Source organism: Colias eurytheme, chromosome 1, assembly GCF_061535395.1.
Source record: "Colias eurytheme isolate Ceu_HAF_F1 chromosome 1, ilColEury1 Martin Lab GWU primary, whole genome shotgun sequence".
NCBI classification, from domain to species: domain Eukaryota; kingdom Metazoa; phylum Arthropoda; class Insecta; order Lepidoptera; family Pieridae; genus Colias; species Colias eurytheme.
Window position 1 is genome coordinate 5,123,893 of NC_142980.1, and position 26,395 is coordinate 5,150,287.

At 36.5% G+C, this 26,395-nt stretch overlaps 1 protein-coding gene across 3 annotated transcripts in view; it reads right to left on the bottom strand.

Annotated features, from left to right (window-relative positions):
• Window positions 1-5,477: 5,477 nt before the first annotated feature.
• Window positions 5,478-26,395, bottom strand: part of LOC149910986 (homeobox protein caupolican-like) — a 92,816-nt gene continuing 71,898 nt past the window's right edge. For 2 of the 3 annotated variants that reach the window (XM_090101633.1, XM_090101649.1), the window contains exons 3-6: window positions 21,432-21,544; window positions 15,618-15,925; window positions 9,770-10,355; window positions 5,478-7,619 (exon numbers count right to left, since the gene is read on the bottom strand). In XM_090101633.1, coding sequence (XP_089957759.1) covers window positions 7,616-7,619; window positions 9,770-10,355; window positions 15,618-15,925; window positions 21,432-21,544 — 1,011 coding nt within the window. In that variant the 3' untranslated portion in view covers window positions 5,478-7,615. Of the gene's footprint in view, window positions 7,620-9,765; window positions 10,356-15,617; window positions 15,926-21,431; window positions 21,545-26,395 lie in introns of those variants that run through there. The other variant, XM_090101641.1, reaches the window with a different exon arrangement.

Below are 26,395 nucleotides of genomic sequence, written 5' to 3' on the forward strand. Positions count from 1 at the left end.
TTCAGATCTTTATTATTTATTTAATTCACGGGCCAATTTCAAAACGATTTGCATAATCACGGTGGATATTCAGAATTAATAAACACGAAGTTCTAGATTCTAAACTCGTACAGATGGAATCTTCATTCCACGGTGGAGTCGTGAAAGTATTCGGAACTTGGATATTTGATTCGGGAAAATATTAATGAGGCAAATCTTGGATGTGGATTCTCTGTGCCCTGGTGTGAATAACCTATGACTTGACGTTCCATTAAATATGTAGACACGTGGACCTGCCGGCCGCGAAGGATTTTAAGTGACGGGTGTACCAGAATAGAGAATTAAACCTGTGTATAATTTAAGGAATATTTTTACTGAGAGCGGTGTATAAAATTTACGTTGAGTATAAACCGTTACGTTTTAAAGTTTAAACCGTTACATATTAATAGAGTAGCTTTTACTGCACTGACATATTAACTTTGGCATCAAAACACGATGATAAAACAATGAAATTTAAATCAGTGCAAATATTTGGGTAAAATATTCAGCGGGCACCGGTAAGCGCTGCGAAATCTGTTTGAAGTAATAAATAACTAAGAGGATATCGATGCATACAAAGGCGTTATTACGCAATAGTTGATTTATCGGTTTCGCAAGGTGCAAAAGGTCAGCCCTCCCTTACGTGATGGAATTCCTCGTCCGCAATTTTCTCTACCCCCAACTTTGAATATTTGAAATATGGGAGCGTTTTGTTTTTATACGTGTCCAAAATATCGGCAAGTGGAGGCTCTTGATTGAATATTTAAATACATCACAAGTGTCTTATCTTTAGTTAGAAATGGCAAATCGATATGAATTCAGGAGCTACAGTTGATTGATGCCATGTAGGTATCAAAATTTGTATTCATAGGGAATTAAAAATCTTTACTTCTCAATTATTATGAGTATTCAAATCAAATCAAATCAAATTTGTTTATTTGCTCGTATATGGTCGTACAAAGGTGTTAATCCATACTATAATATACTATATAATATTATAAATGCGAAAGTAACTCTGTCTGTCTGTCTGTTACTCAATCACGTCTAAACTACTGAACCAATTTGCATGAAATTTGGTATGGAGATATTTTGATACCCGAGAAAGGACATAGGCTACCTTTTATTTCGAAATAATAATATGTAGGTACCACGGGCGAAGCCAGGGCGGACCTCTAGTATGGTAATACACATGACAAAAGTTAATGCTCAAAAACAATTGCAATTTTAAATGTTAAACCATATAAGTTATCATCACTACATAGTATAAAACAAAGTCGCTTTCTCTGTCCCTATTTCCCTACGTCCCTTTGTATGCTTAAATCTTTAAAACTACGCAACGGATTTTGATGCGGTTTTTTTAAATAGATAGTTATTTATAAGAGGAAGGTTTTAGTAAATAATTTATTAGATTTTAGACCAAGCGGGCGAAGCCGCAGACGGTAAGCTAGTAGGTATTTATAATTTATATCCATTTATATCACATAATATTATACTGCCATTGTAAATGGCGTCCAAAATTTTTTTGAAATTACAAATTAAATTATTAATAATATAGGTTCACATTAATATATTCAATTTTATTAATATAAAATAGACAATAAATTACAAAATACATATAAAATTACAATTAAAACTATATCAAAACTCATACATTAATGTCATTATCATTCAAGTATTCCTTAACACTATAATAATTTTTAGCTTGTAGCAGTCTATATACTTTATTTTAAAAAATATTCGATGTCAATTCCCTAATTTTTATCGGTAAGTGATTAAAAATAGTGATTGCCATGCAATACGCATTGTTCCTATAGAGCGCAAGGCGAATTTTAGGTGATCGCAATCTTTCTCTATATGTCGTGTGCTATTTGTTTTGTCATATTTATCAAAGAAGCTAATATTTTTTTTAACAAATAAACATATTTCTAAAATGTACAGACATGGCAATGGCAAGATTTTCAATTTTTTAAATAGTGCTTTGCTTAACGGCGAAACTTCCAAAATTATGGAAAACATTGTGATTTAGGTATTAGATTTCCTTAATCTGTTAAAATATTTAGAGCAGTAGGTAATGCTTTATTTTGGTTAACCTATTCCTAACTAACCATCGTCCATCAACTTTTGTTTTATATTGAAAAGGATAATACCTATATGTATCTATACAAAAATAGGATATAGTAAATACATCGTTCCTTTACGCTTCTCAATTAAAAAGGGACGCGAAATTTCCCTAATTGGGCAAAACATTCTAATCTATGAGATATGGGATATCTGGGGGAATAGTGAAAATTTAGTTCAAGTAATACGTATTTATTTATAAGTCAGCTCCGGCTTCACCCGTGGTACAAAACAACCTTGAACACTCATCGATGACGATTATTATAACATATCAGTAAAAGAATCTTTGAATTCAATTTAGTAGTTCCTCAGATTAAAGCGTTCAAACAATTCAGCTCTATAGTATCTAAAGAATACATGTAAAATACAGCGAAACGTTTACCTAATTTAAAACAAAACAGAATATAGATAATAAAATTATTAGAGTAGACGATAAACTACCAAAGCGAATTCAAACTAGCTGAACAAAATCCCAAAATCGCACATCCATCCACAATCGTATTTCAGATTCACGCGCGTGATTTTTATCTTTTCTAACTACTTTCAATTAGATTCGTTTTAGAGTAATTAGGTACAAGCGAATGCATGCGGTTTAGTTCGTTATTTTTGAAACGCTAAGCCTCTGTTTCAATCCTTACTAATATTGAATGTGAAAGTGTGTTTGTTTGTCTTACCTTCACGTTGTAAATGAGTGTTTTCATGATATGATTTTTTTCTGAAGATAGTTATCCGTCTAGAGAAAGATGTAGTGTACTTTTTATTACGGTGCAATGCCTTGAGGTACGTAGGTATTTATTTTAAAAGGACATAGGTACAAATCTTTTATACCTATCTAGTATCTAGGTATAATTATACGTACCTACAATCATCTATATTTCCCAAATAGTCGAATGAAATTGTAAAATCGCTGTCTGCAACATTATTTTATTAATTTACTTATAAATTGTACCAGAAAAAACACTAGGTACTGATGGCTTGAATTATATGTAAGCTGTTTCTTTATTTCCAACATACCTTACCTTATCCAGAGCCAGTCATTAATTTCTTCCGGTATTATAATCTTGGAATAAAAGGACATTAAATGCAAATTTAATTTTCCAACGTTTTACCAAGAATGATTAGAAGTTCCTAAGGCAAAACAGGTGATTTCTGTTACACGTTGCAACTAATGTGTAATAAATTTATTCCCGTATAGAGCTTGATAAAAATTATATAAACGATAAAATGTTAAATGATAAACAGTGAAAATGTTTATACTATAAAAACATTACGCAAATATTTCTGAAAACTCTATCATCTATTATTTTAAAGTGTATTAATTGATTTTTATTGTTTCTTAAATATTATTTCTTTATATTATGAAGACAATCCTTATATTATTTTTAAACAAATTATCATGACATAACCTAAGCATTTTATGTTTTCATCGCATCGAAAAAATAAATTTTGTATTAGGTATGCCTATTATTTATAAACACAAAGGCGTTTTACCTCACAAATAAAATTACAACCAACAAAATATCTATTCGCCGAATATTCCCTAAAAATGGAATAATTCGTTCCCGTAAACGGTGTAGGAAGATCCAAATATTTATTTAAATAGCTCCAAGTGGGAGGGTAATTCGCAACCCTTTACCCTTCGGTTCAACCGCGAAGTTGAGGCTGGACGAGGTCAGAATTAACCCAAAATTATATTTTATTACTTAACCCAATGAAAAAGGTGTTTAAATGCGTTATCCAGCCATAAAATGTTTGATCAAAACCCTATAGACTACACTTTTATGACCCCTTTTTTGGATATCAAATTGTTTTTAAAATGATTATAATACAATTTAAAAATTAATAACATAATTTAATAATTCAAACTTAATGACATCTCACCACGCCACTCGTATTCGTTATAAAATAATATTACGAATAAATATCATAACATTTAGCGAGCGTAAATAATATATTTTATTCACTAACCCTTTTAATGATGCGTCCTTTTTTAAGGCGAACACAAAAATCGTGACAAACTGCGGCGATTATCCAAACGAAGCCAGCGTCGCCATCTGGTGCGCTACAGCGGTAACCTGTTTAGTTGACGATAAACCAACTTTCACGGTGTACCTGCCTCCTTACGAAATAAATCAGATGGTGTGAACTATCCTACAGCTTAACACTGAGAAATAATGACATTATGATAAGCGATCAGTTGAATACGCTACATTTTTATTATTTAATTGAGAACGATGATTTAAAAGCGTTTTTTAATATTGCGTTGTGTCGATATATGCTTTGTACAGCTGAAATTAATTAAGAACTGTAACAGCAAACAATTTTATTGCGGCAATCATGTGCAATGCTATCTTCCCATAAAGGTGAACTATAAAATATATTCGGATTGGCCCCACTCTGATTGGTCCCGTGGATTATTAGGCTCTATTTGAGTTGTCAATGTTTATGACCATTTTATGAGTACTGGCGGTTTTATTACATATTCAATTGCTACAGACAGAGATTTGATTAAGTAAACCGTGTATTTGTTTATTCTATTTATTGGCTATATTCCTATTAATTTAGTTTTAAGATTAAGTATTAATTGTATAGAGTATCCTTTTTTAGCATGCACCTTATTACTTAAAACTTGATTACCTCCTTATTTATTATTATCTAATCTTCTCTATTTATATTATTTATTACAAAAAGGCAGAAGCATAGATAGTAAAAATATATTTTAAAACATATCTAACAACGTTCTAGAAAGTTCAACTAATTCAGTCTTCTATTTTATATATTTTAGATATTATTTCATTAGCAGCCAAGTACATAGAGCGAAATATCGCATAATTAAAAAAGAGGTTTTACGGTTACTTTCATTTTGTTCACTTTAATTACATTTCGTAACCAGATTGTAGAGAACAACTTCATTCTTACTTCCTTAAAGATTTCCAATGGGTTCATTAATTAAGCTCCTTTTAATTAATCCAAATTACTAAACTCTTAACTCAGTGGGGTCCGTATCTAATGCGGCTCTTAAAAGTTGAAAAAAGCGGTTCTTTTATTAGCCTTTAAGCATTGTTTAAGAGTTGAGAGGTAAAGGGAGGCACCCTCTTACAAGTGACGACTTTTACTGACTCGTTATCGACCCTTTCAACAATTTATACCCACATTTTCAACCTTTGTACATTAATTTCTTAATTTTATATACTTTTTGCGTTATTTGATGGTTTTCTTTATACTTCTGAATGTAGAATGGTGAGACTGTAAATTGTGAAAATCAGTTATCAACGATTGCCTCACTCATCATATCTTGCTCTGACTCGAATACTTAAGGATTTAAAAATAAAATAAACAAATTTCAAATAAAGATTTAATTACAATCGTTACATAATTTTAATCATAATAATTAATAGGTACATTATTTAGAAATATCTATATAGGACATTTAATATTAAGCAAATGTATTCGATTTGGTCACAATTATTTTACATACCGAGTCTTATAATTTTACAAGCCTCAAAATATTGCAATTAAAAACGTGTGACCTATACTTTACATAATATTATTACAAGTGGTGTGTTGAACAGATATTGTATAACACATCTTATTTTAGTTAAATTATCTTAAAAATCTATCAATCAACCCTATTTGAACGCCCTCTAGGCAGTTGTGACGATAGCGAAATATTGTGTCCAAGTAGTTTACACAGCGTAAGCAAACGTAATATTATGAGGCCCATTTCAAACAAAACTCAAACTTAAATCTCTTATAATCTTGCTTAGTTCAATTTGAAGAAGGAAAGGTAATCGATATAATATATTTTTCGATGTATTGTTATGTAATTGACACATTGCAATTTGGAAACTTTACAAGTCATTTATCTACCCTAGGGCCATAATATACGCATATATTTAGACTCGTTTCATTCGCTACCGCCAAACATAAACGAACATAGTCTGGTACTGTGGTTTTAGTACATTTAAAATATAATATTAGTTATGTACAATTAACTGAACTTTCATATAACTATTCTATATAATATGACAACTTTTGGTCATAAATAATTTAAAAGCGAAATTATATGTAGTTTACAATAAAATCAAAATGTAGTAAACGAAAATTGCACTAAGTAATTAACTAAGGAGATATTATGTGTGTACTTAACTAAATTTATAAATATTAAAATGTATGCTGATTATGTTTAAATGCACATTGAACCTGAATTAAACGGACTCGATATACTATGTAGTGATGACAAAATTGTTTATATTTAATATAGATACTTATTTTATTATTGCATTTAACATGAAATAATCCATCGTGAATTCATCGATAATATTGGAAATAAAATCGATTTTAACTTATATTTAATTATTTAACACTCGACGGAAAACAACACCGAAGGCATGCGCTATTCGTATCAGAACATATTATTAGGATTGCGATCGATTTTAATAAAATATTATTCAGTATATATACATGTACTCTAATAATACTTTTAAAACAATATTTATAAAATTCGTTCAGATGCTTCAAAATTTGCATCAAAGTGGAAAAAGCACTAATTACTTTGTACATTTGATGTGAAACTAAAATAGAAAATCTACAAAACTTTACTTATATACAAAGACAACAACAATAAACGAATCGACGATTGCCAATCACTTATCTGCGAGACCTTTCAACAAAATAAACAATGCGCCTACTGCGGACCCCATCTCGTCGACGCGACGGGCCCATAAAATTATACACCTTAAAATATATTATGATCAAAATCAAATGGAAGAACTGATGAAATAATAGGAAAATAGAGTCACAAACGTTTCTTTGTTTTTCACTAATTAATAATTTACAACAATTCACTAATCCAATGGCTAGTTTACGTTTCACATGACCTTCCAATTTCGATTTCTATAAATAATTTGGATAACAATACATCCGCAATATTCTTAAATCTATAAAAAAATACTGAGCAATGTTGATTTTCATACATTTTTTACTAAGAACAACCGTCGACACTCTAAGCCAAGTGAAAATTAAAGTTAACAATGTACTTTTTACATTATAATAAAACGTGCGATAATTTATTATTTCAATAATTATTATACTACAAGATAAACAAAAGTATGAAATTAATTTAATACATATTAATTCGTTTTCGAGGCGCCCGCTTCACGTTCAGTTAACTTATGTAAGTACGTAAAATAATATGAATTAGTGTAATAAATAATAATCACACTGCTCTCTGTGTCAAAAGTATTGACTAAAATGGTGACAATTATCGTACAATTATCTATAGGAAACAAACTAATCTTAAGTAATTGCTTTATTATTTCAGTACTCCGTGAAGCAGGCCCCGGGTGTAGTCTTTCAGCAAAGTGTCGCCTTTACGTTGTTTGCAGTTTGTATCAAATCATGTAAGCACTGTGCCACTGTAAGTTAAATTGTCCCCTAATGGTTGACGGGCGAAGCAGCGACCCAGCTTCCACATGCTTTATCTGTAACAACAACGATTCATTTATTACTAAACAGTTCATTAAAGCACAATAGCTATCTTAACCCGCGGTCCCGAAGCGATTCCCCCAAATCCCATTCATCCATTTAAAAGAATAGCTCGAGTAAATTATCGAAAAATAAACAAAATTAGTTTCGATAGCCGCTTCGATTCTATCGTTGCCCTCCGCCGCGCTCACACATAACGGCCGAAAAAAAAAGATTAAACCAATCGAGACGAGGTGACGAAACGTTCAGTCTCATTATCTGAGAATTTATTAACGAATCGGCCCGACCGGAAAACCGAAATGTGAAAGAAATAAAAATTCGACCTCGCCCGCGGTCATCTAAACTTTGTACGGCGTCAATGAAAAAAAAATATAATCGAACAGGTTAGCTGGACTCGCGACTGAATGAAACAGAGAAGGACCCGGGGATCGAAAGATAAGAGGAAAGATTAGAGCCTCGAAAAAAAGCGGTTTTAATGCGGAGGTAGTGTTGTGAATGAAGTCCCATTGAGGTCGCGCCCACGCATGTTCAACTTATCTGACTAAGGGCTAAGGGCTCGGAGCGCAGGAGCGTCGCCGGCCGACTGCTGGCCACTCGGCGAACTACTACGAACAATGCTTCTTTTACATTCATAAACTTTTTGTCTTAAGAACAATTCCTTTTAGTAGGTATTATTCAAATGAGACGGTCTGAATGGAATTAGAGCTAGGTGTGCCCGGATTACAAAGCATTGATGATTTTTACTAGATTTTTATGAATAATGAATTATGCATCGGTGCGTAATGGTATTGTGTCGGGGACAGATTTCATGTTTGTTTTATTGTGTAATGTTTATCTTAGTTTGCTTTTGAATATAAAAATAATATATTGAAGAGCCGCTGAAACTTTATCCTTTGTAATGTTATTCTGATTAAATTTTGAAAATTTATGAGGGAGAATCGATTTGGTAGCGACATTATTTGGCTAAATAAAAACGACACAGGTATGTTATTTAAGCCGAAAACAAGAACTGTCGGATTCGAAGCATTCTTTTTGGGACTCCTTTAAAGGAATGCCGCGATAAGGAGTTATTTTCGCGTCAAGGAATTCACTGGGCAAAAAGGCGTGAAAACGAAAATAATACAAAAAGTTATAGATGTGAATTTGTGAGCGTTTGGTTAAAACAGAATTCTTCGCGAAGCCACCGTGTGGGGCGATGTCGACCTCGCAATTTATTGTAATGAGACTAAGATACCGCGGTTAGTTCTAAGAAATCCTTTGTCGACTCTTAGAAAAATGCGGCTAGACGTATCATCGGAAATTTTTATAGAACCCGTCTTCGCATGGTGTATCCACTTCTCAATTAATAGTACATGTGAATGTGTGTAGGTATGTTCAAGTAGGTATTAGCTATGCGCTCTGATTGAAAACAGGATTCTTTTTTTTATTTCAAATCAGTATGTAAGGTAAACTTAGCACAAGAAGTCATTTAATTATTCGTAATAATTAAGATATTTCTAGGTATTTTTAAACCGGTATTTATTTATGAGAAGATACGTAAAATTATAATGATAAAACGTATATGTATATTGTGTACCTACCCAATCACATTAATGTTATTTGAGAGTGATAATATTTCAATCATCAATACATACAAATAAGATGAAATGTTGACCTCTATGAAATGTTGTTATCGGATATGAAATGTGTGAGTCTAAAATGGGGTTTAGGTATAAACGAGTGTACTTTTTCAAATCATGGAGACGTCTAATTTTGGCAGGTCAGCTCACGTAGCCAGGTTGGTAGCGCTGACACTGACAAATGACACAAGATTGCAATCTCCCGCCCTCTCCCCTCGACGCGCCTCCATTGTTTTCAATTACCAACATGACACATCGGTGCGAGCCTCCACTATGAAACCGCAACTCTGTTTATGGCCCTCTCGATATCTCTACTACAATCATCCATTTGTTCAATTTTATTTGCATGCGAAATCCTATCACGGCATTTCATTTGAGATGAGGCTTTCAACACTGTGCGAATGAGATTAATGAAGGTTACACGTTTGATACTAGGGGTGGGCACAGGTGACACATTGCAGATGTTTTGCTAACGTTTGTTGCTTAGTAAGGTAAACACTATAAATAATACAACAAAAAACAATTACCTTTTATAGAACGGTTTGAAGGCAGCTGATCCCTCGTTATGGTGTTGATTAGGTTGATGGTTGTTTCCGTGATGAGGGTTGTGGTACGGGTCTCGTTGCGGCGACTGTTGGTGTCTGGGAAAGCAGTAGCCGGAGCCGCCGCTGCCGAGAGGGTTGGCAACACTGTGCACCTTCATGTTTGGAGGCGTTTGGGGCGGAGTGTCGGTTTGGACGTCGGGGAAGGCGGCCGGGTGTATACAAGGGTGCTGGCCGCTATACTGTCCTCCAGGAAAGCCACCGTAGCGCCCGTAAGACCCACTAGCGGGACTCGCTGCGGCGGTCGCTGGCAATACGAAGCCATTGGAACTCCCGTCAGCGGCAGAGGCTCTTTCGGGGCCGGCGCCGTAGCCGTGCTGCGGCCACGGTTGGGCGGCGGGCGGCGGCGTTTTGCAAGCGGCCGTGTCAGCTAATGACCATATCTTAGGCTTCGACGCTGGGATTGGCACGCCACATTCCGACGTACCGCGTTTCGACTCCTCCTTTATTCCATAACCGAGCAGCTGATTGTGCATACCCTGTAGCAGATCGTCACCCTTCCGCTCTTCATCTGTAAAGATAATTAAATTCACGTTCATATTCCGCGTTCGAAGCGTGTGTGTGAAACATAACAAACAGATTTATCGCAATAGCCAAATACCGTTACTAACACTATGACTATAAAAAAGAGCTTAAAGTATTTATGTTCCCGAACCAATACGATTCGCATTGTATCCGACGTGACCGTTACACCGGGGACGTAAGTTTCAGCTCGTAAGATGTAGTTGTATCTCGTGCTCCCTTCGGGAAAGTCGTGTGAAAATACGTTTGGCGAACACTGACCCATTCGTTAAGTGGTTATCCGATTAGCGAAGTGAAAATACCACTTTAGGGCGCGACTCCCCCGCCGCGGGCGCTGGCCGATCCCTTTCATATTGAGCTGAGCATTTATTTCGCATTTCCCGGCTCGCCCCGCGGCTCCGCACTCCTCCGCGGAATGTGCGCTCGACCCACACAATTAATGGTCAACCTCGCTCTCGTCCTTTCTATTTTGCCCTTTGTGGGAAATTTTTCTACATTTCTTTTTTACAAAGAACGGCCCGGAACGTAAATTTTTCCAATGTAAATTTTGAAATTTATTATGGCGATATCGTTGAATCGAATCGAGTCTCATATTCGGCGGTGAATACATTAGTGTTTTACAATTAAGCCGAAATATTTATTCAGCGAAATTTTATAAAGCTCTAAGTATTATCATAATACCATTTGCCGTTGTAAAGTGGCTTTCGGGGGCGTGAAGGGCTCGGGGAGTCTAATGAAATTCAGGGACCGTGCGCGGGGCGCGGGGGGACGACCGCTCGACTTCATTCGCTTTATTCCATTTAATGCTGACTGCTCCTAGCTTTTAAGAGGGGTTATCCGCATTGCCCTTCACTAGGGATAAATGGGGATGCCACTGATACTGCGCGCGAAGATATTTATCCGGCAAATTGTTTTAATTTTCATTGTATTAATCTAATATAGACCCACAATGCCGAGAGATAAGCGGGAATTTGATTATTTTGTAAGGTTTGTGCCATCGCAATACGTTTAACGTGTTCATTATGGCAATTGCTTTACAAATTGTAATGGCTGTTTTATAAACACTATAAATTAGTTATGAATTGTTTGTTTTCATTTCATTTTAATTATTATTGAAAGTGTTTCAGTTTAGAATATTTATATTTGGGCAACAATTAAAAGTGTTTAATATAGTATTTTATGAATAAAGTAAATGCTTGTTTTAGGTATATTTAAAATTAAAATTTCAGTCGGGACCAGGTACCTGCATTACATGAATATGAAGTCGTTTAAAAAAGATAGAAACACTTTAGTTGTATAAAACTTCACATTATATAGTTAGGTATCCGTATTTAAATGATCAATACCTATAGGACGTGTTTCAACAAATGAACGCTAACCAGACAAAAACGTTCCCCTCTATCGAATATGCAAACGATAGATTTATCCCGTGGAACGCCGCGAGCGAACGTGAAAATCGAAGTTCTGCTTGATACAGAGTGGTTTTCCCCTTTAGTCACCGAAGCCAGGGGCGAATGAGACATAATAAAAAGTCGTCTCGGCGTGGGGCGACCCCCTACCCCACGCTGCACACTAACCGAGAACACTGCAATTTATTACATCTCGAGCGACGTCAGCGCAGACACTTGTGTGTATTCCTGTACTCATTTTCCATTAACGCGCTGGATTAATATTTTGTTTGCGATGCGTGTACTTACGACAAAAATTAACATTTATCGGTGGGGTCCGAACGCTTTTATTCATGAGTGGCTTAACCCGAGATAGTTCTGTTTGTTTACCGACGACGTACTGGGGATCGCGTGTGAAACCTTTTATATTGGCTTTGTTTGCTGCGACTTAAAATGATATATTACATGTCGCGAACATTGACATTTTTGTAGAATGTGCGTTATGCTCGTCGGTTATGCGTTATGGTTTGTTTGGTTAGGCCCTGGGAATCGCGTTGAGATGACGAGATTAGGATTATGGGATTAGAGTCAGCACGCTGTTTGGTCAACGTGCTTATTGAATTTTGCCATCGCCAATACTGCATTTATGAGCGCATTAGCGAGCGAGATTAAGCAATCCATGTTTGTGTCTCATAACGATGATTTATTGATTCCGTTAATGGTTAAGGAGGTTTTGATACGTTGTGGGTATTTTATTTTTGGTAGCATAAGTATCAAATTAAAAAAGAAACTTTTAAATTTTAAATTGAAGGTAGAATTATTTATTTATTTAGGTATTGTTGTTTTTTTAGTATAGGTATTAAAATACAAGAATGAGCTTGTTTGTTAAAAACAATCTTTAAAGCAAAAACTAGGGATAAAATTTAACAAGCTATCTAAAACGAATTTCGTCAATTACATTCATATAAATCCGAGCGATGGTTATCTAAATCCTTCGCTTTAAGAAACTGTCACTTTTAATAAAAATTGAATTACCATATCCCCAATAATTAAAAGAAAATAGTTCCGTATACAAATAATATAGAATTATAATGCACTAAGTACGGAAGTCGCACTGTGAGCACGTGGCTATAATCCGCTACTATTGTATCTTGCCACTTTGTTGTTCCCCTAACGTGCCTTTTGGATATGACTTTATAATTAAACACCTCGTATTTCCTATATTTTTTAACTATTGCAATTAATTGTTTACGGTAACGCCCATTTTGTTTAATACGCATAATTGTTTTTTCTACAGAAAATTACGGAAGCCCGAAAATTTATATTTTACAAAATTTTATTATAAATGTGAATCATCTACATATTTACGATATGTCGTAAATATGTAGATGATTACTTTTTATAATTATATTTAATAAACTTATTTGTGTCAGCCCTATTTACTACAAAAACTACCCATTTAAGTTGGACAATTTTATTAAAATTATGGAAAAACTAGATAATTATCTTTTAAGTTTATTAGATTACACTGTATATTTGCATGTAATTTTCTTTAAAAAGTAGCATATTTACATATCAAACTGGCATTTACTTGTGTTTAATTCAGAAAATTCAAATTTCCGCTAACTATGTTTCTTACATTTTATCTGATTACATTAAATGTTTGTAGGACAACTGGCTGGATATGCTCCATTAAAATGGCTCGGTTCCATATATAAACAATGTTTGTGATCAAAACATTAGCGTCGTTCACATCGACACTGTTTATTATCGACATTTTATGACCCCCGGCGGTGTCGGCGAGGACAATGTGGTTCGCGGACTGAGTGCACTTCTTTCCCAACAATAGCCAGCTTCATTAGCCAGCGTATGCCACGCGTTACCCGTGACCCCCTCCATCCATTAAACGCGTGAAGTTTTCAATGAAAACACTCGTCTCCCGAACCGTCTCTGTTGCAACAATACCTACTTACAATAGGCATGACGACAGTATCCATAAATGATCGTATTAGTGTTTTTAAGGGAAAATGTATAATAAATAAATTAAATATAGCGACTTAGAAATCTTAAAAACATTAAGATTAATGAGATTATCAATAAAATAAAACATTGAAATTCTGAAGTTCGCCATTTTGACTAAAACACGCGTGACGTCACGCATAAGTAAACAACTCACGTCAGATGTATTTTGTTGTTATGAATATGTTGAGAATACGCATTTTTATTTATTTTCTATTGTTTCACGTATGCTTTATCGACTCAGAACAGAAATATAATTGCGAATTCACGAATACATGGTTCGGGATTCTCCGCGCCAACTTTATACAATAATTTCTTATTATTTTTTCGCTTGAAATAATTACTAACACATTTTTGAGCATTATTTTTATGTGGATTCACACTGCAATACTGCACACCACTTATAAACTTTGTAATTCCTTTCTATAACACATATTAAATAAAGACTTTTTTAATTTTCTTCGCAATGCGTACAAATAATTACGTATTTACCAAAGTTTGACGTCACGCCTACGCCATGACACCTGCGAGCTGTTTTGGCACAGATATTAAATATTTTTTGAAAAATGGCTTTAATCTTCGTTAAATTTAAGTATATTACCGAAATATAGGGTTTTTCTTGTATAGTAAACGTATACACACATTATGGAAGAGAATTTCAAAATCTTTCGTCATGCCTATTTATGTTGTCGACAACCGAGACTAAAAGCGCACGCCGCGCCTGAATGTTATGTCCGACATAATCCACGACATTACCGACACGCACTCCGCGTGAGAGCGGGGGCACACGATGCGTTGCGGCGCCGCACCGCAAAGATTTCACCGTGTCAGTGGGCACACGAGCGGTGCGGCGCCGTAACGTTGTTATGTCGCAGCGGCGTCGTAGCAGGGTTGCACAGCGTGTCCTTCCTTGTGATGCAAAACAACTGAGCGGTGCCGCTCCGACGTCGCACCGCATTCACCCCTCCCCGCCTCGTCTTGGTGGTTACAAGTCCGGTGCGGCGCCGGAGCGCATCGTGTGACATGCCACAGATATTTCTATGTAAGACGACGCAGCGACACCGCTCCGGCGCCGCACCGCCGCCGCAACGCATCGTGTGCCCCCGCCCTTACTCCAAACGGAGACCGTCACGTTAAAATATCAGCCGATATTCAATTGGCGCATATTATAAATCCTACAAAGCGTATTTACTTACGTTCGAAGCATCATAAAAGAAACGATCCACGGAGTCGACAAATCCTTCGGCGAGAACATCGAGTAGGGCAGATCGTCAGACAAGCTGAACGGGACCTCCGAATTTCAGCCTGTACCTACGTAACGGAAGAAACTTTATATGAAATTTGGGTGAGGGCGCCGCCCACTTTACTACAAATAGGAAATCCGGGAGCGAGCAGCGGTTACGCACAGTTACACGCCTGAGACCGTCCCCCCTGCGCCTCGCACGCCCCACCCCACCCCGAACTCCTCTGCGGAGCCCGTACACCCTCCAGCCCTCAACTGGGTTACGCTCAATTCACTTTACGATTTATACAACGACAAAATTAAAACAATTTTAAACGATACACCGAGCACAGTTCGAACGTTGTACGACACGCAATCTGTAAAAGTACATTAGTAACAATAATTCGTTAAATTCGCATTCGCATTACAGAGCGCAGGTTAAATAGTTGTGTTGCAATTCGCGAGGCAATCATCATCAATACATTGGGGACATAACGTAAGCACGAAATATGATTCAACATCCGACAGTCAACGGTCCGATGCATTATCCAATTTGTATCGCGATCGACTTTGATACCATATTGACTGTTGGATGTTGAATATATGACAGAACTTAACGCACCTTTACTATTCTTTATTTTTTCGTCTTGTTCCTTTTCTTCGTCGGAGAGCATCGCGTCGTCGTCGTCGTCGGTTTTGTTCTTGGGTTCCCACGTCATCTTGTTTTCTTTCTTGAGGCGTCTGCGGGCGTTCGCAAACCACGTGGACACTTGTGTTAAAGTCATCTTTGTAATGATTGCGAGCATTATTTTCTCGCCCTTCGTTGGATATGGATTTTTCTTATGTTCGTTCAGCCACGCTTTGAGCGTCGCTGTGGATTCCCGCGTAGCATTTTTCCTCCTGGCGGCTAAATCGTACCCAGCACCATATCTGTTAACAAACATAAATTTATCCATACACCTAAAATGTGAAAACGCTTCTCGCCCTTATTCTACAAATTCGCAAACGGTGTGCACATGTTATTTGGATATGAGTCACATTTTTAAGATGATACAATCAATTATGTGGTCTTATGAAATGATCTATGGAAAAGCGATAAGCATGTATGTTTAAAAAATGTGTTAGTATTATTGGTATAAAATATATTAAAATAAATTTGTATAATACAATGTAAAGAGAAAATATTAGAATGTACAAACTACATCTACTCAGCGTATACAAATATGTACGAAGTATAAACCAACTAAAAATAAGAGAAATCTCATGAGAAAATCAATGTATGCCACTTATTAGGTACAAAGCTTTACATAAACATCGATTATGCATTCAGTTCCTTTCCCGAAGCGTTTATTTCCAACGATCAATATTTAAATTCGAAGCAGATAGACATTTTATTGGGAGTAATAGATATCGCGGTAAAAATAAAACAGCTGCGGCATTGAAAGCAGCTTTAAGGCCCTCGGTTCCATTTGCATCCGAATTTCAGGAGTAATTTTGGGGAGAGGTGAATTTTGATCCCTCAGCGCCGAATAAGATCGTACCTTCGACTTCGATTTCTTTGCCGACATGACAAAGGCGAGTCTGGAGAGCGCAATAAATAGGTACCGCGGGTGAAAATAGTTAAAAAAATAGTCCCGTGAGCTCATACGTTCACACAAATTGATACCTTGTGCGCCGTTTGCACGGTCGTATGTCGAAAAATATTGCACGCGATCTTCCTACGTGACACGAATGCGAGTTCGCTTGTTGTGACGATTTGATTTAGGTAACATTGAAAGAAACACACCTTTAATGTCCGCACGGAGACACGAACTTTTTATTTGGCGCTATAAAATTTAAATGTCCGAAGTTTGTGTTTCCCTCGTTTCAAAATGGCGGGATGAATTTCGTGTCGAGTTTTCATTGAGGTACAAAGGTGACACTTGTTAAAGGTAATGGTTAGAGGGCGGTTACTTAATGTTGCACTTCAGTGCAATAGGGCGGCGCAGCGCACGCGTGGGTCGTGGTAGTGTAGGCGTTAGTGCTCACTTGCCATCGATCGCGACGCCATCTTGCGTACTGGACACAGGTTACAAGTCATCGGCTAAGTTTAAAGGTGGACGCGCGAAAACCCGTTCCAATTTTTGGAGTCACTTTTCTTTAACGCTCCTCGTATTCGACTTATTCCCCGTGTCCATATCGAAAATTTACGTATCTTTTAGAATTTATTTATTTGTAAACGTTTAAATGGGCACGTACCTGTCAATTGTCGTTCATGTCATTCGTAATTACAGCCTAAAATGGAGCTATTTTAAAACCGACATTACACCGATTGCGAGAGTGAAACGATTTATTTTTATTAACAAGCGCATTCGATAAAATAGTGTTGAAACATATAAATGCTTCTGTCAAAGCAAAATCCACACAAAGCCTTTGAAACTAAACCACATTAGTTTTACACGAATAAGCTCTTCAGAATTCTGCGCGGTTAGCGAAGACAGCGATATAAAAGAAAATCACAGCGCTTCAGTCGACGGCTCTATATTCCGACGAATATCAGTACAGCGGCTAAAAGCGCTGTTTTTGTTAGGCTCTGTAATTAATTTAGACAGTCCACTTACTCGACGCACCCGCCCCGGTACGTTTATTTACGAAAGAGCTTAAACATACTGAAAATTTATTCGATCATATACCATTGAAATAAAAGAATTTGAATTTATATCGGTTTAACATGTAAAAACACGTTTCGTGCATTTTTGTTAACGTGAAATAGATGTAAATGAATATGAATTTGAAAGTATTCAGTATGGTTTTAAATTAGTTTGGGTGCCACATAAATTGGATTTTCTTTAGTGAGTAATGTTGGCGCGGTCGGGGAATTTATTTTATGTATCAAGAATAGTTACCTAATGTTAATGAATAATGCAATTGAACAATTTTGGAATAAACGAAACCCTACACATGATAAAGATTTGACGTATTAATTTTTATCGATATAAAAATGTACATCATGTGATATCGTATCTCTGAAACCAGTTATTGATTTCATATTCGAGCGTTGTTTTATGCAGGTCTATATATAAAATATAAAGTTTTATCTATATTCAGTATTTATTTATAACATTCACAACCACAAAACGACATTGTAGACGTATGTCAATACAAATGCTCGTTTCGCTATTATTTAGAGTAAACATGACATTTTGCACGTTATGGAAATAGCGGTTTAAACATTTAAACGCTACATTCAAACATTGTTTTAGAATTAGACGAACGTTTATTTAATTAGCATATTTTGTTACTTCTCAATATAACTAACGAATAGCAATACATTTTAATAACAGTGTATAATCTATAAAATATAAGTTTAATTATCTAAGCAAGAAAGTTAATGTTGATTAAATTATAGCGTTCAGTACCTACATAACAAATCCAATTTGAAAACAGCCGAATGATAAATACAATCTAAACTTCGCATCCGTAACATAACATACGAGTTCGATCGACTTAAAGAGCTTTTACAAGTAAAATAAAGCGTTATAATAATGTTCAGCCATGTTTCAGGGTGATGTATTGGAAGCGTTTGCGGACGGGCGGTTAGCAGCCTCCGTTGTACGGCGAGTACGCATTGAATCCCGGCTCTATCGCGTGTACGATCTGCCGCCGGGGGAATTGCGGCCTACGTACCCTCCCCGACCCGCACTCGGCACTATGTACGAGTACGTACATAAGTAATTCACCCCCTCTCGGGGAGAAACCCTATTAGGATTCCTTACGCAAACGTCCCACCGCACCTTCCCGATACTTTTTGTCTGCGCGCTCCAACGGTAATTATGAACGATCGCATCGCTCACGACTATTTAGGAACGGTCAAACGCAGAGAGCCCGCGACGCGAACCTTCCACGATTAATTGCACGTGTATCGGATTTATTACGTTACCCCGATGGAACTCAATCAAGATTCATTAATTACGCGACACACGTCTCGTAAATACGCGGCGTTATCTCTATGCCTATTGGTACGCACAGAACGAGTCGCTCGAGATCCGCGTCTCGCTAACGAGCGCTCCTTATTCGGTTTATTTAAAATGTAACAGCCCAAATCGTTGGCACACAAATAATTCCCTTAGAACGTCGCGAGCCCCGAGCGATGTAATTTCCTACGTATTTTGATCTCAATGGTGCGATACAAGTGCTCCCTCGGCTCTTTTCTCTAATTTTTGTACGTTTTCTATGCTCGAGACTTGTGTTAAAAATAGCCGAGTAATTTTTCATTTCGACGCTCGGCGGGCGTGGCATATTACAGGCTCTTCCAAATAATACGCTAACGGTACTTAACTGAAGCGCCCACCGACCGACTTTTGTTATTCTTGCGACGGCTCGTGCACTTTTATTTGTGCCATTCATAATTCCACCGGGTAACTTATTGCCGCTCTCGAAACGGTTTATTCCCTTATAATTATTCAGTGGATAAATAAAAATTTGCCATGAAAAACCCCATGAAACTAAATGTTTACTGATGCAATTTGTCGTCCGTCACTGGTGCGCAATTACGCTTGTTTTTGTTGGCGCTGTTCCGTGTGTTGTAGCGAAACCACTGTTTGCGATTTAATAACGCTCGTATGAAGATCATCCTGTATACGGTGTCAGCGAGGCTCGCCTAGCGAACTATTGTGTGCGAGCGGGGAACGCGATATATCACGATGTATTTCCGTGCTCGTCCCATTCCGACGCAATCATTTCGTCTTTTTTACGCATAAAAACTAATGTCGCTCCTAATTATTTTTAGATTATAACGCACCGCCTGCTATATATTAAGTCGAACGCAGCCGAATTGTCAGCATAACTTCGCTTTGATGTAAGTACCAATGATTTGTTTTTATTTTCAGACGGTCGCTGTGTGATTCATGGCTGGATAAATTTTCAAGTGCGCGTGAAGCTCACTTAAAATTGATGCGTCTACAATTCGTTGTTATGACACTGACGATTTCACAGATGTGTTCATTTGCTACGGTCGGTTTCGAGTCGAGATCGTGTGTTGCGGATGGGCGCGTTTGGCGCTATCGAATGAAAAATGTCAACGCAACGCGTCGTGTTCGCATTTCGAATTTTCGAAGAAAAACTGTGAATTAATCAAACCCCAGCGCGAATGGATGTGGCGTCATTCGTCTCTGTCACACTTGAGGGTGGCCATGTATCAAAATGAGACGACGAAAAACCCGGCGGTGGTTACCCGGTCATTTGTCCCTTGTGGCGTCCGCCACACCAGCGCTGTTCAAAAACTGCAACGATGTTCGCGAATCGATATCGACATCCATCATGCTAAATTATTTATAGCTAAAAACTGTATACGTCGCGCATTATCACAAGAACTGCTAATTGATTGTGAGGAAACAAAATAATCTCTTTATAAACACGCATTATGTCGCACTTATCTAGGATTATTTACTTCTTACGGTTGTATATGTGAGCGTTAATAAATTAAACTGTAGTAAAAAGCAAAGATGTCTTCCGTAATGAACTGCATATGGGCAGCGACCACACAGCTCGGTACCACAAAGCTTACAAGATCTGTTACAATGCCATTCAGGTTTTTAATTACCCACTGCTAGAAAAACGCACCAATGACGGCGTGACTTTACGATTTATGATATCCTGGATTGAAAAACTGCGCAGTAAGTAATACAGGTACATTAACTCGATGTGGGATGGCGTAGGCTCTTTTATGGTATGGACTTTTAATTTATTATTGTGAACCAGGTTTTTAGAATCGTGTTCAAACGATGTTATTTGTTCCGATTTTAATTGCATATCTGTGCTCGCTATTTCGTATAAAATAATTCAAACATTCATCTCAACAATTTAACTTTTATGCAATTTAAATATTTAAGCCAAGGTTTCGCGTTTCTTCATCATAAATTGAACGTGTATTATTTTAATTGCACGTTCCCCAAATGCCTTTGTTCGATCATTGCTTATTTAATTGATCACATTAAATAAAAATTATTAAGTATAGACTACCTATATTTCGATATTAAATAAGCTTGAGTAATCCACTTAACTTTTTTAAGAGCAATTACAATTAAAAATTTATTTTCGTATAATTTAGTCAGATGCCATTAATTATTGCGTATTTCGTTATTACATGTGGAATTATATAATTGTTGCAGTTCCAAATTGAAATAGTTGAAACATTGAATAAGATGCATAATAAACAGATTTGTATCGGTCAAAAAAACGTGACTCAATCCCGAACACAAAGGGGGGTACATGTGCACAAAACGACACAATTCGTTAAAGTGAATATGGATGTTAAAAACAAACATGAGCCTTTCGCAATGCGACTATTAGAGAGATACGTTTGTCGAGGGCGGTGTTATGTTAATCTGCGCTGCGCTGGCTTTATCTAAAGCGGTAGGGCCGTTGGACCTCGGTCTGATAGGCCCCTGGGACTTACCCGTAGGCAGCTAATGTAGGATCGTATGGGTAGTAGCCCCCGGAGGGTTGCAGGCCCGCGGAGGTCCAGGCTGACATCTCGCCGCCACCTTCCTTGAGCGCGTAAGGGTTACTCTGGAAAAATTGGTGCATATAATGAGTGTTATGATTCGTGTGTACAGCTTTCAAAGGCGATACAGTTTGGTTTGTGTCAAATATTAAGTAACTTATTACGTAAATAAATCCAAGCATGAAGTTTGTAATTTATTTTATTTCAAATCCTATTATTGATATCTAGTGCTTACAACAAATTGTACCTGAAAAAGAAAGGAGTCCTAAACAAAATAATGTTGTTTTTCTTTAATCTAATGGACACAATATTCAGTTAAAAAACTGCACTATGTCATTAATATTATTACAACATGAATAGTTTCCAAATATTACTTGTCATATTACTAATTAACGCATCATCCATCTACTCAAATCCAACTCTTACATTGAAAATTCAGATGCGACTACAAATCCGCGATATCCATTTTGATATCAATACAAATCCATTTAAGAACACCACTCAACATATTAATAAGTCCACAGAACCGACAACGCGTGTAAGGCGAGATAAATCACAACACATAATTCCTTTCAGTCAATCGGCCCAACAAATACCCCTTGAATTTAATTAAAGTTAACTTAATAAAAGGGAATAAACTCATGAACAATAAAAGTCCCAAGTGTACGGGCTGACATATCACTAACGTATTTGCATAATGTATGGATGTAGGAGGGAAAACTATTAAGCCTTACGCACCCTCGCCCGATAGTTGTTTAGCTGCGAGGGAATCGTACCCTCTTTACTGAGTTATTCGCATACATTAGGAGCAACTAAATTAAAAGTGTGAATGATTCGCCCCGGGACCTTATCCCTTGTCTCGGGCCCTCAGGTCTGATAATAAAATGAGAAGTATTACGATACATATGGAGTGGTGTTTGCGTCGTGATAACTGAATGAAGGGAAGACTGTTTACCCTCCGTTTTTGGCGAAAGTGACGAGATTGTCTTCGAGCTTTTTTTCACTTCTGTTCGTTGCTCTTTTACGGTGGTGTGAGGGAAAATTTGTGCATTATTTTGTACTTTATTCGGTTTGAGTTTTAGTATTATATATTTTTTAATGTTTGTTATGCTTCATTAATTGTGTTGTCACACTCAGCAGGGCTTGTCCAGTCAGGTGTGTAATATACAAATAACTACCCATACTAATATTATAAATGCGAAAGTAACTCTGTCTGTCTGTCTGTTACTCAATCACGCCTAAAGTACTGAACCAATTTGCATGAAATTTGGTATGGAGATATTTTGATACCCGAGAAAGGACATAGGCTACTTTTTATTGCGAAATATGTTCCACGGGCGAAGCCGGGGCGGACCGCTAGTTTACTATAAATTAATAACTTTAAAATTTATTGATTTGTAAATAAAATTGATTTATTTTTATGTTTTTTAATTTAATCTCGTCGACGTTTTTATCTGATTCATCCAATGAATTATTTATTTATTTATTTTACCAAAACATCAATGACACAATCAAAATATCTTTAAAAACTTTCTATATTGCGTTGAATGGAGTAAACACACGCAATGATAATGTAACAGCTGAAGCTCACAATAACCCGTTTATATAATTAGCAATGCATATAAAAACGCATTGGTTCATTAATCGTTCTTAATTACTGGATATCAATATGCACGGCACAGTTAAAGGTTAGCTATAACTGTAATTAGCATTCAAATCATCGTAGTAGGTACTCGGAGATAATTGTCAGATTATTCAGAACTAGCTTGTGATAATAGACGAAGCAAGTTATTTGTTATTTCATTAAGATGATCATCTGGTACAGCCGTTTTGGAATTATGTGGCATTGTTTAGGGTGATGAACATTTGATTCCTAATTTTCGGTGTAACTGACATCTGCTAAAAACCCGATCAAATATCATAAAGACAATTTCCATAAAATATTACATTTGCTTCACAACACAAGTAAAATAATATAAACGGCTTTATAAATACACATGTTCAAATAAATTAAGGTTCCCATTAACAAAACCAAAGTTGCTGATTGTGAAAAATGAGAACACTCGGATTTCGGGCCGAATCATTAATATCTATCATTGCATGGCTAAACATAGCGCTTTTTTCCCCAAATAAGCCAGTGACAAATTCGTGATGGCAACTCTTTTGTGGGGGCGAGATAAAAATTGTGTCTTTCCGTGGTCATGACAGCCAGAAGACTAACTATAAGCGATGAGAGCCCCAGCATTAGAGGTCACGTGTTCCGCCTAACGACCTCCATGATTGCAATACGGATGTTTCTTATGAATTTCCCTTGCATCATTATTTATTGTCACTTTGGGGGTGGCTTTGCGGTCAATATTTTTTACGATATGATTTCATTTTTGTTTAAAGCTTTACTGTTGTAGTATTCAATGTTCATATTGAATTTAATTAGCTTTATTATATTATATGTATTAGCATAACTTTGGGCCGCATTCATAAACATTATTATTAATATATAATGTAACTTTGTAGGTCACTGTTCGCTGCTCGTTGGTAATTTAGCTAATTCTCCCACTAATTAAATCTATGTTCACAATAATGTACCAACTCTTTTTCGACATTGTCGACATTTTCATTTTACTACCATGAACTACCATTAATTAGTGAACAAAACGAGCACGCATTCGACATAAGAAACACGCTCAAACCGCTTGTTTATGCGTATTTTAGGAGCTATTAACGACCTTAATACCTCCTCCGAGTTATATAAACCGTTATTTTGAGTTAACTGTGCGATAAAACTCATTTATTAACCCTTAAAAATCTTATCCGAGCCAATTCACCCCACTCTTCCGTAAGACTGAACGTAACAATGTTTTAATCAATTCTCCACAGAGTTCGCGAGTCAGCGCGTTAGACAGACTCATTACGGCGACCCCAAATAAATATAAACAGTAGTGGAGACTGGAGGGGCCTGACCCACTATTAACGTTATTCACACGCGCCACTCCGTTCCCGAATGCGCGTGCAAAAAACAAAGTTAGAATCAGTGCGGTTCATAAATTAGCTTCATTTCTGTGTATTTAAGTGTTAAGTTATTTGCCGGTTCATAAAGCGGTACCCTCTCGCGTCGGGCGGCAGGCGTTGGGCGCCCCGGCCGAAGCGCCCGAGGCGCCGCCGCGACCCGCGTCTCTGCCAAATTGTCGCCTCTCCATCATTCGCAAACTTGGCTTTCTGGCTACTGAACGCAGTTAAGGCTCTGATTTTACTTGGGGCCGTGTTGTGTGATACCATTTTCTGGTTCATAAACTGCGTATACAACGACGGCTCTCGGCGCGAACGCCAAATATCGCTTGAAATTGGCCAATAGATAAATTTTACTGTGCACTAACTTTAAATAGCGGACCAATGGTTGCAGCTTAGGTATAGTGTCTTTGTAGAGGCACATTATCTGACGGTAAATTAGCTTCAACAACACTGTCTAGGTATTTAGATTTTATCAGCGAACATGCGCATTTTAGAGCACACAATTCAAATTTTATTAGTCATTTGTTTTTGCATTAAACATTATTTTCACAGTATTAATAAGAAGGGAGCCGGAGGATCGTTGTAAAAAATTATTTGTTTACGGTTAACCCTCATAGTCGGTTGTTCACTCATTAGTTTCGAGCGAAACAAATTGATAAGAAAGACTAGCCTTATGTAGATTGCAATTTATTGCGAAGAATTTTAAATGAACGCAAAGGTGTTTTATAGGGCGACAATAAATTTAATAACCATGCGAACATATGTGTCTCCGCGGGGGTCCCTTGACCTTGTGAATACGAAATTAATCGTTGGCGATATTACTATTTATTCAAATAAATATTTAGCGATATTTTAACATACGAAATGTGGATTGTAAAGGGTTCAGAAGCCCGTAGATTGCGCGGTGAGATACGGGCGCGTGTAGTCGAAAGGGCAATGCATATTTTGGTTATCGCATTAGCATCAGTGCTAGATTACTGATAAACGAGCTGAAGACAGACGAACATACTTAGGCTCGTGTAAATATATTGAGTAAGTCACATCGAGAGTGAACAAACACTGGGCTTTGAATTAGATAACTATTAGATGGCGCAAGGGAATTAGTCAATCGATTTATACCATTAAGATACTTTCGATATTATAGATTTTAAAGTAAGGGATAGTATAATAGCGGTGTAGTAAGTAGAGATTTTTAGATTTACTACGAAGCTATGTAAAGTAGGTCTTTGAAGAAACTAGGGATTTAAATTGGCCTTGTTTTTTATATAGAAGAAAATATTGGTTGCAAATAATAGTATTATCTGAGTAGAACTTTAATTTAATCATTGGGTAGAGCCTATTGAAATATGCTCTACCTAATGGGATATTATCAAAAATAATGTAACGCTACATTTTTTGCTCTATGATTTCTATGACTTGGGGTCGTCACTATTATCAAATAATTTGGAAAATCCAAAAGTGCACGCCTCATATTTTTTTTTAATAAATATTTATTAATTATTATTTTTGTTTATTTAATAACAATTAAACCACATCGAATCAGACCCTGAAAAATGAAAGGGTTCTATTCCTGAGCATACTCAAGCGTAAGAGAAAAAAAAAGACTCGATTAGTAAAGTATTTCGGTCGCTATCGTGTTAACAAGAAAAAGGATCCGCACATACAGACACACGGACGTCCAAGACAGAACTTTTTTAAACTGTTTTTTAACTAGTTTAAATAACAAAAATGACATCAAAAATATCATGAACGTTAAAAATAGTGATTTTTCTTAATATGTGTGTGTATGTATTATCTTACAAGTGCAATGTATGATACATAAAGACATTTTAAGTTTGAAAAATCAGATGTTTTGCGCGAAGTGACAGTAGTACCCACCTCAACGCTTCGCTTATGAGGCGTGCAAT